Source organism: Myotis yumanensis, unplaced genomic scaffold (genome assembly GCF_028538775.1).
Source record: "Myotis yumanensis isolate MYYU_CA2020_CCGP unplaced genomic scaffold, mMyoYum1.0.hap1 SCAF_5, whole genome shotgun sequence".
Lineage (NCBI taxonomy): Eukaryota > Metazoa > Chordata > Mammalia > Chiroptera > Vespertilionidae > Myotis > Myotis yumanensis.
The window spans coordinates 77,525,483-77,538,297 of NW_027223756.1; the positions used below are offsets into that span (position 1 = coordinate 77,525,483).

Below are 12,815 nucleotides of genomic sequence, written 5' to 3' on the forward strand. Positions count from 1 at the left end.
TTTGGAATGGAATAGACCTGACCTCTCCCCCACACACTGCTCAGCCAGCCTGAGGGACTTGGGGTGGGTGGCCAGATGAGCAAGTAAGATATAGGCTATCCGTTTAAATGTGAATTTCCTATAGATAACAACTAGCTTCTCAGTGTGAGGATGTCCCAGCTTTTACTAAAGGTATATCATATGTATCTGAAATTCAGACCAGTGTCCCTGTTTGTTTGGCAACCCTAACCTGGGGGCACTGAGGGCACTGGGTTATCCATCCTGGGACCTTCTGCATTTTCTGAGGGTGTTTGGAACCACCCTCACCTGTCCAGAGCTACCCTACTGCTTCCCTCTGTCTCCCTTTCCTCTATCCCAGGTCAGATAGCAGCCCAGCGCAGATCTGGGTTGGGGAGGGGGAAGGTCATAGACACAGATAACTTTCATCTGCCTTCAACACGGCCAGTTTCATGTGGGTGTATGAGCATGTGTGATTCCATTCTGTGTACAGGTGAGCATGTGTATGTGTGTGCATGGTTGTTTTTAATCACTGTATGAGGGAGCAGCCACTGTCCACTGCACCCTGCACACACACCATCTCCTGAGCCTTCAGGCCCCTCCCTCAGCACCTATATACACCAAGGAGAGGAGAGGACTGGGATTCCTGTGGCCTTTGGGTCCCACCCTTCCTTGAACTCTCCCAGCTTCTCTTTTGTTTTTTCCCATCTCTTCAGCCAATAGTCACAAATGGCCTTCGGGCCTTGGCCTGTTGTGTAGTTTTATTAGAAAATGGCCCCTCCATCTTTTTTGACAGTGTCCATGGGTTATCTGGGCTCATTTTCCTGTGGGATGTCATCCATACTGGACTTATCCCTTATGGTGAGCTTGACCCTGCCCCTCTGAGCCCCATTTCCCGCAGGTCTCAATGCCTGGTTGTCACACATGGGCCGGCTCGGGTAGGATTGCCTGCTAAACCCTCTAGTCATTAGGATCTGTTGTCCTATAGTGACTTGCCCTCAGAAGTCCCCTCATGCATGCATTGTCATGTGAGCATCACAGGATGGCAGATTCCTAATGAAAGCGGTCTGTGAACCCCTGGGTTTTATTTCATTGTGTCCCCCACACTTAGATGCTCCTGTGACTGTGAATACCCCTCGTGGTCTCCTGACCCTGCACCAGGCTGGCCCTGGGATCCATCCTTTCCTTTTCCTAGTCGGGGTGGTGCTCAGGAATAGTCTGATCACTGGGGAGCACCTCTGACTGGGGTATTATGGGGGTGTGTTCATGTGTGTGTATGTGTGTGTGTGTATGACTTAAATGGATTTATGAAACATTATTTTCTGTAACTTTTATATTTGACTCTTTTTTCTGACACTGCAAAGTTTAGCATTAACATGTTTACTTTAGTGTTTTCTCCAGTCCATGTAGAATGCTGTCGTAATTGTAACATGAGCAGCACCACTCACATATGCTCACTGTGACAGGTGTAACAGTCCGTTTCCTCTGGAACAACCACACTGACATGGGGCATTAGTGTTTTCTGTATGGCAGTTCCTAACCTGATACACAAGTCAGGCTGTTCTTTCTGGGTGGGCATAAGGGCTGCTGATGTCTCCCAGATTCAGTGTGAGTGATGAGACACATATATGCAGGTGGGGGTCATTGGGTCAGAGGTCGGGATCTGTGGGATTTCAGGAGGCCTTGGGCAAGTTTCTACAGGAAAGCCATTAGTAGATCAGGCTTAAGCATACCTTAATTTTGCTTTTACTTGTAGGAAACGGAAAGGACTCCTGGTCCCTGGCTACTTGTGTGCTCAGTGTGCTCATTTCTTCCTTTGGCTTCTCCTCCCCTGCTCTAACTTCCATCATCCTTTCCTTACATGTATGACGGTTTTCCCCATGAAAGGCAATAATCAGCTTTTATGTTTCAGGTGGCAGAATTGTGTCCTCGAAGCCCTTTGCACCTCTGAACTTCAGAATAAACAGTAGAAACTTGAGTGGTAAGAAACTCTCATGTTGCTAAATTCTTCAGATGATCTTTTTTATATATGTAGATTTTTTAATTGATTTCAGAGAGGAAGGGAGAAGGGGAGAGAGGTAGAAACCAATGATGAGAGACTCATTGATGGGCTGCCTCTGACACGCCCCCAACTGGGGATTGAGCCTGAAACCTGGACATGTGCTCTGACCAGGAATCAAACAGTGACCTTCCGGTTTATAGGTCAATGCTCAACCACTGAGCCACACTGGCTAGGCCATATATATGGTCTTAAGCATTTAACACATGTTAGTACAGGGTCCCTCCACAGCACTGCTGATTTCAGGGCCAGGTCATCTCTGTGGGAGCTTCCTGGGAACCTACTTAATGCCAGGAACACCCCTGTCTTGACCACCACAGATATCCCTACACATTGCCCACTCAAGTTGAGACCCCACACATTTGACTCCAAGTTATGAAAATTCAGTGGTTTACAAGCTGCTTTGCTTTCGTATCTGATTGGCCTGAGGGGCAAATGGCTGGTGTGTGTGATGGGCTCCAGGTGCAGAAACCTTCAGCAGGAAGAGCTGGACCTCTGGCCTCCTGGGAAAGAGCCATGTTGCTCTGTGGCACCTGGACTTGGGGTCATAATTTCTCGGGTGCTGGGCATTTTAGTAGCCGTGTTCTTTCCAAGTGGTCCTCAAGTGCTTTTCCATCCCACCCAGTCAGGCTCGTTGCCGTTTTCCTTGGACAAGCACCTGGGTTAGCGGGGATCATTGTGCACGCCGTGCGCCTCCCTGACCTGCCAGCGTGCTGATATCCAGGCACCTCACCGGCCTGGCGAGTGGGACGGCCTCACGTGATGAGGGCGCGCGGTTCTGCTCCCTTCCTGCCTCGCCTGAGTCATTCCCCCAGGTGCACAAGGCCCTAACCTGTGCCCGTCGTTGCAGACATCGGCACCATCATGCGCGTCGTGGAGCTCTCGCCCCTGAAGGGCTCAGTGTCGTGGACGGGGAAGCCCGTCTCCTACTACCTGCACACCATCGACCGCACCATAGTAAGTGTCCGTGTGGGTGAGGCCCAGGCCCTCCCAGGAAGCCTCCTCCCCCTTCCCTCCCGCCTGCCCCACGGCACTCCCTGGAGGATCTGAGACACTTGTGCCATAGCATGAGTGGAAGCCAGGAACTCTTTGTCTTCCCTCTTTGCTCCCAGTCCTTATATGAGGCAGACATTGTCCCGAATGATGTAATAATAATGGATTTGACCTCAGTGTCAGAGGCTTCTGGTGTCCAGGGAGCCCCTGAACTGGGCAGCCTGGTTCCCACCCAGCTTGCTTCATGTGAGATGGCCCTACGGGTCTGCACAGCCCCTGAGAGTGGGAACCTGTGGGTCTTGGAGCAAAGGTGTATCCCCGTGACAGCTCCAACGACATTTCATGTGGCGTGTCTCAGGTGTTGCTCTTGTCCTGACAGGGTTTGGGACTGATGTCTAATAAGACTTCTTTCCTTTCTTTTTTCATTTTTAGCTTGAAAACTATTTTTCTAGTCTGAAAAATCCAAAACTCAGGGTAAGTATGTGTTTCCCTCATTGAACATCACTGGTATGCTGCTTGATGAGCTTGATGGAACTCCAAGTGGTAGATGGGGAGTGGTGGTTTGGGGACAGGGGTCATGGTTCCATCGGGGCCGCACTTCCTATCAGTAGTCTTTTGGAAACTAGGTTGAATGAGTCTCGACCTCTGAACGCTACGATAGCTTGGTGAAGTGTGCCAAGTGCAGGATTGAGGGAGGTGCTCGAGCCACACTGACCCACCACGTCTGGAACACAAGATGTTCCTCTTCCTAAACAGGCAACTGCTTCTAAGTAGTACGCCACACTTGCTAGAGGGGAGAGGCTTAGATTCTGACGTGGTGGCTCTGCCTATCCCAGTGTCCCTGCAATGCCCAGTCCTCAAACCTGCCTCCTTCGGACCTCAGAGTACATCTGTCCAAATGTCAGTGTTTCTGGAGACTCAGACAAGCATCTGAGCAGGAAGAAATCCCCATGACCTAGAGTCCTGTGTTATTCCTGCCACACTTGGGATATCTGGGTCTTAATGAGGTTACCCACCCTCAGCACAAAGAACAAACTAAGCCAGCCAGCACCATCCTCTTTCCTTCTCCTACAGCCTTTCCAGTAACCCTCACTTAGCAGAGATGTACTTCAATGGGGGTCCCTGTACTCCCCGAGAGGAGAGAGGACTGTCAGGCAGTTTCTTTGTGTGCACCCAGAGCCTTTTTATCTTTGATTTTATTTCCTCGCGCATGTCACACACAGGTCAGAAAGCCTCGGGTTTCTGACTGAGAGGTCTGGGGTGCCTGCACCCAGGCAGTAGATGCACACGTGGCTCGTGGCTGGCTAAGGCTTGGGACGGCTCACGTGCTCCTCTGTGCCTTACTTTCCTCTGTACAGCAGACAGAGGAGTTCGCCTGAGCAGAGCTGGGCCAGGTAGCCCACCTCGGTGGCACTTTGGGGTCATGCCCACACTTTGGGGGTCATGTTGACACTTTGGGGGACATGTCCAACACTTGTTTTCCAGGAGGAACAAGAGGCAGCTAGGCGCCGGCAGCAGCGAGAAAACAAGAGTAATACAACCACCCCCACGAAGGTGCCTGAGAGCAAGGCGGCTGTGCCTGCGGACACCTCTGTGGTAAGTGCCCTCCAACCCCTTCTCTTGGGCTTGGGGCCCCATAGGGCTATTGATGGGCACAGCCCTCATTATAGAGGGAGGGGCTGGGCTCTTCCAACCAGAGAGATGGTCCTGCTCAGTGCACATGTGGGTTGACTGATCACTGGGCTCTGGAGGAGGGAAGGGGGATCCTGGGTTTCAGGTGCCTCTGTTCAGTTGCTCTCCCAGAGCCTGTGTTGTGGGCTCATTATTAATGGGAAGAGGGGTGGGAGCATTGCTCTCTCAATGACCTCTGTTCACTAGGATTCTGGTGCTGAGGAAGAGAAAGCAGCGACCACCGCTATCAAGAAGCCATCCCCCTCCAAAGCACGGAAGAAGAAGCTGAACAAGAAGGGCCGGAAGCTGGCTGGACGGAAGCGCGGACGTCCCAAGAAGATGAGCACTGCGAACCCTGAGCGTAAGCCCAAGAAGAACCCTACTGCACTGGACCTCCTGCACGCCCAGACTGTGTCCCAGACGGCGACGCCCTCACCACAAGGTGAGCCAGGCCCCAGAGCCCTCCTTAGGGCCGCTCAGGCTATATGGGTCATGCTCCAGGGGCACCTCATGATGTCCTCATGGTTCGCCTGGGCCTCACTCCACCCAGATAACCTGCCAAGAGCAAATCCTGGTGGGGCTTTTCCATCACATCCTGCCATCCAAGGCTTTGATAACAGCAGCAGCTATGGCAGAAATAGCACTGCTCACAGAAATTTCTTACATTATGAGGGCATTCGTCTCAGCTTCTAGAACTGCTGAGATGCAGTATCTGGTTATGCCTTTGGACTGTAAGAGCTGTGTTGAATCTTGTCTTTTATTTTATTTTATTATTATTTTTAAATATATTTTATTGACTTTTTACAGAGAGGAAGGGAGAGGGATAGAGAGTTAGAAACATCGATGAGAGAGAAACATCGATCAGCTGCCTCCCGCATACCTCCTACTAGGGATGTGCCCGCAACCAAGGTACATGCCCTTGACCGGAATCGAACCTGGGACCTTTCAGTCCGCAGGCTGACGCTCTATCCACTGAGCTAAACCGGTTAGGGCGAGTCTTATCTATTAAAAAGCTGGAAAAGCCTGGCTAGTGTGGCTCAGTGGTTGAGCATTAACCTATGAACTAGGAAATCACAGTTCAATTCCTGGTCAGGGTACATGCTCAGGTTGCGGGCTTTATCCCCAGTAAGGGGTATGTAGGAGGGAGCTCATCGATGAATCTTTCTCATCATTGATGTTCCTATCTTCCTCTCCCTCTCTGAAATCAGTAAAAATACATTTTCTTAAAAGGCTCGAAAAGTTTCATAGAACAATCTGCAATTCCCTCAGGGCATTTCAGTCAGTGTTGACACGTAAATGTTGCTGTTTCCTGCAGATGCATACAAGTCACCTCACAGCCCATTTTATCAGCTACCTCCCAGCGTGCAGCGGCACCCCCCTGACCAGCTGTTGCTGGCACCCACCCCACCCGCACTGCAGAAGCTGCTAGGTGAGCTGGCGCCGCAAACATTGTGGGTTCATGTGCAGATTCTAACTTAACAGCTCTGAGAGGAAGGGGCGGGTCCGAGGTTCTGCCTCTCTGGCAAGCCCCCTGTGATACCTGCAACAAGCTGACCACACTAGAGTCCCGAGGGCTCAGGCTCAGTCCTGCCAGGTGGTGCCTGGGCTTTTAGGCCAGCAGGACCCGTGTGGTTTTCTTAGGCTGAAGCTCTGCCCCCCAGGGGACACTGGGCCATGTCTGGGGACATCTCTGGTTATATTGGGGGTGCTCCTGTATATAGTGGGGGACAGGGATGCTGCTCACTTCCCCACAGTACCCAGGAGAGCCCCACATAATGACCCAGCCCCATAGTTCTTAGAGTGTGGGAAGAGCCTGTCAGGGATAAGCTGGGGCTGTGAGGGAGCAGGCACCTGCTCACCTTGCGGTGCTTGACCGATAAGCTTCTCATCTCTTTTGAAAACTGGGTGAAGGAAATCCCTTTGAATTGTGGGAGACATCAGTTTCCCCACTTCAACAGCATGTGTTTACTGGGAAAACTGGGAGGTTTGGTCACAGAAACCCGCAGTCTTGGGGAGAAAGAAAATGTGCGTGGTGATGGCAGGAACTGCACAGGGCTCCATGGGGCCACTAGCCATAGGTGCAGGTGAGTGGTGATGCCAAGGCATGTGGAGCCAAAGGTGCTGGCACAGTGACAGGTGATTTTCAGCAGCATCTGACAACGAGTCCCCCAAGCTTCCCCTACCAACACAGCCTCCAGCCTCTGTACTGAGACCTTGTCCCCGGTTCTAGAGTCCTTCAAGATTCAGTACCTGCAGTTCCTGGCATACACGAAGACCCCTCAGTACAAGGCCAGCCTGCAGCAGCTGCTGGACCAGGAGAAGGTGAGGGGTGCCTGCTTTTGTGTTCCCAGCACTCTGCCGAGGGGTGAGCCAGGCAAGCCCCCAGCCTGCCATCCCCCAACAACCCCAGCCTACCCAGAACATGCCCTGCTTCCTGTTACGTCCCCTTGTCCCTGCCCAGAGGGCCTGCTGCTTCCCATGCTGAGAGGTGTCTGTCATCCCCAGTTAGTAACTCAAATAGCCACTGAGTTGGTACCACCTTCCGATAAAGTCTCAGATGGAGGACCAGCCGACGTGCCCGGTGTATGCATGTGTTGCCACCTGTGAGCATAGGGAGGAGGCAGCTCTCGGAGGTCAGGGAATGGACAGTGGTCTTTATCAGTGAGATGGGCTGGGCAGTGTCCCATCAGCACTCCTCCTTTGAGCCTGTTTGAGGGAAGAGATGGTGTGGGCTGGGCTCACTCACCAGCCCTCTGTCCCCTGCAGGAGAAGAATGCCCGATTGCTGGGTGCCGCACAGCAGCTGTTCGGTCACTGCCAGGCCCAGAAAGAAGAAATAAAGAAGCTTTTTCAGCAGAAACTGGATGAGGTAGAGCTACCTGAGGCCAGGATGACTCAAGTACAGAATTGAGGGGTGGGCAGGGGCTGGGCGGGGGGCACAGCCCAGGGCAACTAAGATAAGAAGGACCGTTTCCTTTCAGATACTTTTTTCTGGTAGTCTAGAACTCGGGCTCTGGACAGAAGGCTGCTCCCAGCAGCCCCTCATGGGGCCTGCACAGGCTTGTGTCTTGAGGTCACCCCCTTGTTCCCTCTCTGGGGGACTGTACTTAGTCTCTCCTGTCTATGACTAGTACAGTGCCACCCGGTCTTGTCTGGGCAAAAGCCAATCCCTTCCCCTCCCCACCATGGTTGCACCTCCCTGCAAGCCCAGCCTTGCTGTTGTGTGTCCACAGTTGGGAGTGAAGGCGCTGACCTACAGTGACCTGATCCAAGCTCAGAAAGAGATCTCGGCTCACAACCAGCAGCTGCGAGAGCAGACGGAGCAGCTGGAGAAGGACAACAGGGAGCTGAGAAGCCAGAGCCTGCAGCTGGTGGGTGCCCAGAGAAGACAGCAGTTCCAGCACATTCCAGAGCGAGCAGAATCCTTAGACCTCAGACCAGGGGGAGGGCCAGGTGTCCCTCAGTTGATGGGTCTGGAGGCCCAGGTGCTGATGTGTGTCCCAAGACAAACCTGAGGTTGCCTCCGGGGCCCAGCACAGCGTCCTGAGTTTCCGTGACCGCCTTCGTCCGAGTGAGACCAGGGCCCCTCCCCATGGCTCTGACCTAGTTCATTTGAGGAATGCTGGCACAGCTTTACTTGGCTCTCAGAGCACATGAGCATGAGCTGAACTTGCCCCGGAATGTGGCTTCTTAAATTCCTTTCAGGGGCGTCCAAAGACTCATGATTTTACTAGATGGGACTTTTTTTTTTAATCCTCACCCAAGTATATAGTTTTCATTGATTTTAGAAAGAGAGAAGCATTGATATAAGAGAGAAGCATTAGGGATTTTCCCCTTCCCCCCATTGTTGTCTGGCTATGAGATTCTTTTCCCTTCCCCACGTGGGAGTCTGTACTTGTTGTTCAATAAAGTTCCACCTTTGCTATAAAAAAAAAAAAGAGAGAGAGAGAGAGAAGCATTAATCGGTTGCCTTCCATACACACCCTGACCAGGAATCGAACACACCACCTTTCAGGGTATGGGACGGTGCTCCAATCAGCTGAGCCACACTGGCCAGGGACTAGATGGACCTTTTGAGGGGGCCTGGACTTGGGCTTTCCCAGTCCTTCCTCCGGTGATCCCCCTGGATGTGCAGGGGCCTCCCTTCTAATGGGTCCCCTTGCTTTATCCCATGAAACCCCTCACCATACTCCTGTGGGTGTTTCTTATGGGAACCCTGGTCTCTGGCTGTCTCTGCAGCCTGGCCTTCCAAAAGCAGGAAGGAGAGAGGGACTGGCCCCCAGGGATACCTGCCTAGACACTTGCCCTGTCTCCTCCCAGAGCCCAGTGTCAGGGCAGGAAGCAGGTCCCAGGGGGCCGTCCTGTCCTCCCTATAGCCGAACACATGCTCATGGCTGGGACTGCCTTGTCCCCACAGCTGAAGGCTCGGTGTGAGGAGCTGAAGTTGGACTGGTCCACACTGTCCCTGGAGAACCTGCTAAAGGAGAAGCAGGCCCTGAAGAGCCAGATCTCCGAGAAACAGAGGCACTGCCTGGAGCTGCAGGTAGGGGAGCAAGGAACGGGGTTGCCTTGGCCTCTCGGGGCTTCAACTATGGTGTTAGGAACATGGTCAGTGCTATTGGCAGACCCACCAAACCCATCCTCCTACCAAGGACAGTGTACTAGTTCTGGTATCACATTAAGAACAGCCTAACACCCCATCATCAGCCTAAAGGGGAACAAGAAGTAGGGCCGGTGGACACTCCACTCTACCTACCCCAGGGCATCTCATCTGATCCTAAACCTAAAGTGTGCCTGAGCGCCTCCTGGTGAAGCATTTCTGACACAGTCACTGAACAGACCTGTGTTTGCGCATTAAAACAAAACAGATTGTACATTTTTTCCCTATTTTTAAAAAATACACTTTTATTGATTTCAGAGAAGAAGGGAGAGGGAGAGAGATAGAAATATCAGTGATAGGAGAGAATCATCGATCAACTGCCTCCTGTACACCCCCTACTGGGGACCGAGCCCACAACCCAGGCATGTGCCCTGACTGGGAATCGAACAATGACCTCCTGGTTCATAGGTCGATGCTCAACCACTGAGCTACACCAGCCAGGCAGCTTGTGTTTTTTTCTGATAGGGTAACTCGTTTATCGAGGTCAGCTATAAAGTTCGGGGAAGGAGAAAGCATAACACAGGTCATGGCTGAGTTCCTGAGAACAGAACTTACAATAACAATGAGGAAAGTAAAGAGAGACGTGGGGCATGAGCATTGGTCATTATGAAAGCTCCATGTATACACACGAGGTTCTACTGCATTTACTCAGCTCAGCTTCATAACATGGAGCATTGCCGGTCGCCAGACCCTGGGGGCTCTTTTAAGTGGTTTATTATTAAATGAAACTGCAATGAATTTTTCTGCACCATGATTTATTTTAAGGATATTTCTGTAAAGATATAGTCCCCAAAATAGATCTGTGAGCAGTTTAAGGTCCTGTGATACATGGCCTAGGTGTTGCTTGTCCACCACACCAACAGTGTGTGTCATAGAAAGAGGTTTGTCTCTAGCCGGTTTTCTCAGTGGTTAGAGCATCAGCCGAGGACTAAAGTCTCCTGTTCAGTGCCAGTCAAGGGCACATACTTTGGTTGCAGTTTTGATCCCGTTTTGAGGGGGCCCAGGCATTCCCAGTGCAGGAGGCAACCAATCAATGTGTCTCTCACATTGATGTTTCTCTCTGTCTCATCCCCTCCCTTCCACTCTCTTTAAAAATCAATGGGAAAAATTGGGTGAGGATGAACAAAAAAAGAGGTTTGCTGACTGCTACCAAAGCCAGGCCTTGTTTCCATGGGTGAACCTGCAAGAGAAGTCTCACAGGGAATATATTTGGTTTCTGGCTCTTCTGTGTAATAAAGTAATGATACATTTTCGTATCGAGAAAAAGCCCAAACATAGTGTAAGAAGAAAAGTGCCCTGTGGCTGGCAGGTGTGGCTCCCGGTTGAGCATTGACCCAGTGACCAAGAGGCCCCAATCAGGCATAAGTCTGGGCTTGTGAGCTCAATCCCCAGTAGGGGGTGTGCAGGGGGTAGCCGATCAATGGTGTTTCTCTCTCATCAATGTGTCTATCTCTAAAAATCAATAAAAAAACATATTTTTAAAAAGCCCTGTGTCTGACCCCTGGAAGCAAATGCTATTTCAGGGTTTTTCCCAATGTATGCTCGTGAGAGCGCTAAGTCCTCTGTTCCTTGCTTTCCTGGGGACGTCTTTTCGTTTCAGCAGATGTGCATCTGCAGAACCACTTTTAACACTCACATGCTGTTTTATCCGTCCACCCAGAGTGCCCTGACCGGGTTTGGGTGGTTGGCTGCTCAGACTTCCCCTTTACACGCAAAGTTAGTCTGCCTCCTTGTAGTTACTCTGGGTAGGCATCCTTCTCACCCTCCTGGGATGGTCCCCTTTGGTGGGTTGCTGGGTTGGGCTGGGCTGGCCTCTGTTCTGGGGCCTTCGATGGGTGTGCAGGAGCCTCTCCCCCAAGCAAGCTGAGGGTCTGACACCCTCGCTCTTCCAGATTAGCATCGTGGAGCTGGAAAAGAGCCAGCGGCAGCAGGAGCTCCTGCAACTCAAGTCCTGCGTGCCGCCTGATGATGCTGTGTCCCTGCACCTACGAGGGAAAGGTGGCCTGGGCCGAGAACTGGAGGCGGAACCCAGCCGGCTGCACCTTGAACTGGACTGCTCCAAATTCTCCCTGCCCCACTTCAGTAGCATGAGCCCAGAGCTCTCCATGAATGGCCACGCGGCCAGCTATGAGCTCTGCAACACACTGAGTCGGCCCTCGTCCAAGCAGAACACCCCCCAGTACCTGGCCTCTCCACTGGACCAGGAGGTGGTGCCATGTACTCCCAGCCACAGCGGCCGGCCCCGGCTCGAGAAGCTATCTGGCTTGGCCTTGCCAGACTACACCAGGCTCTCCCCGGCCAAGCTGGTGCTGAGACGCCACCTGAGCCAGGACCACACTGCCAGTGGCAAGACACCTGCTGGTGAGCTACACCTACGGTGAGTCTGCCCCTGGCGCCCTTGGGCTGTTGTGGGGTCTTGAGAGGGGTTGCTCATCAGTTTGGAAGTGTTTGCTAGGCCCAGGCTGTCAGCTCTGAACACAAAGCCACAGCCACTGGGTCTCACAGAGAGTGACTGTGGTGTGCGTCTCTTTGCAGAACTGAGCACGCCAAGGAGAATGGCCTTCCATACCAGAGCCCGGGCCTCGCCAATGGCATCAAGCTGAGTCCTCAGGACCCACGGCCCTCATCCCCTGTGGCCTTACAGATGACAGGAGAAAAAGGCAGTGAGAAGGTGCAGGCAATCACTGGGAGGGAGGGGCTCTTGGGGTGGAGGTCTTCTTACCTGTGCCTGAGCCGAGGCTATGGGGGACACTCCGTGGGTATCTGGAGCGGGTCTGTTAGGGCATCCGGGTGAGGGCTATGGAACCAGGAGAATGTGGGGTGGAGACGGAGGGATAGGGCTTCGTTAGTCAGGTCCCCACCCTCCGTTGCTTCACATCTTCAGGAACAAGACTAAGAAAGTGGCAAGATAGTAGAGCCCCCTTAGGGTGGCATTGCCAGAGGGCAGCTCTGTCTCTGTTGAGGTGGCAAGTTTGAAAAACATTAGGTCAAAGTGTGACAGGGGCCTGGAAGGTCAGGAGAAGCGGTTGGAGTTGGAGGGATAGGTGTTAGTGGGATGAGGAGACTGTGCTACAGCGGCCCCCTCGTCCATGGCTGGAGGGTAGTTGTGTCCTTCGGGTGGTGTTGTGGCCTGGGGTTATCAGGTCAGCAGCAGCAGGCAGTCTGCTGTGTCTGCAGGGTCTGAAGGAGCGCGCCTATGCCAGCAGTGGGGAGGCCATCACCAGCCTACCCGTCAGCATTCCACTCAGCACTGTGCAGCCCAGCAAGCTGCCCGTCAGCATCCCCCTGGCCAGCGTGGTGTTGCCCAACCGTGCCGAGAAGGTAGTGAGTGGGCACCATCGGGGGGCGGGGGCAGTCCAATGCTGTGTTGCTCCGAAAGTATCAGCACAGGCAGAAGAGACTTTTGTCTGGTGTTTGCCCCGAAAGACCTGGTCCC

At 52.7% G+C, this 12,815-nt stretch overlaps 1 protein-coding gene across 6 annotated transcripts in view; it reads left to right on the top strand.

The window, feature by feature from the left end:
* DOT1L (DOT1 like histone lysine methyltransferase) overlaps positions 1 to 12,815 on the top strand; it is a 60,844-nt gene that overhangs the window by 35,249 nt on the left and 12,780 nt on the right. For 5 of the 6 annotated variants that reach the window (XM_070415730.1, XM_070415726.1, XM_070415725.1 and 2 more), the window contains 13 exons: positions 1,910 to 1,978; positions 2,907 to 3,013; positions 3,482 to 3,523; positions 4,535 to 4,645; positions 4,928 to 5,162; positions 6,036 to 6,149; positions 6,951 to 7,042; positions 7,487 to 7,588; positions 7,953 to 8,090; positions 9,137 to 9,262; positions 11,272 to 11,756; positions 11,915 to 12,050; positions 12,557 to 12,700. In XM_070415730.1, the coding sequence (XP_070271831.1) occupies positions 1,910 to 1,978; positions 2,907 to 3,013; positions 3,482 to 3,523; positions 4,535 to 4,645; positions 4,928 to 5,162; positions 6,036 to 6,149; positions 6,951 to 7,042; positions 7,487 to 7,588; positions 7,953 to 8,090; positions 9,137 to 9,262; positions 11,272 to 11,756; positions 11,915 to 12,050; positions 12,557 to 12,700 (1,901 nt within the window). The remainder of the gene's footprint in view (positions 1 to 1,909; positions 1,979 to 2,906; positions 3,014 to 3,481; positions 3,524 to 4,534; positions 4,646 to 4,927; positions 5,163 to 6,035; positions 6,150 to 6,950; positions 7,043 to 7,486; positions 7,589 to 7,952; positions 8,091 to 9,136; positions 9,263 to 11,271; positions 11,757 to 11,914; positions 12,051 to 12,556; positions 12,701 to 12,815) is intronic. The other variant, XM_070415728.1, reaches the window with a different exon arrangement.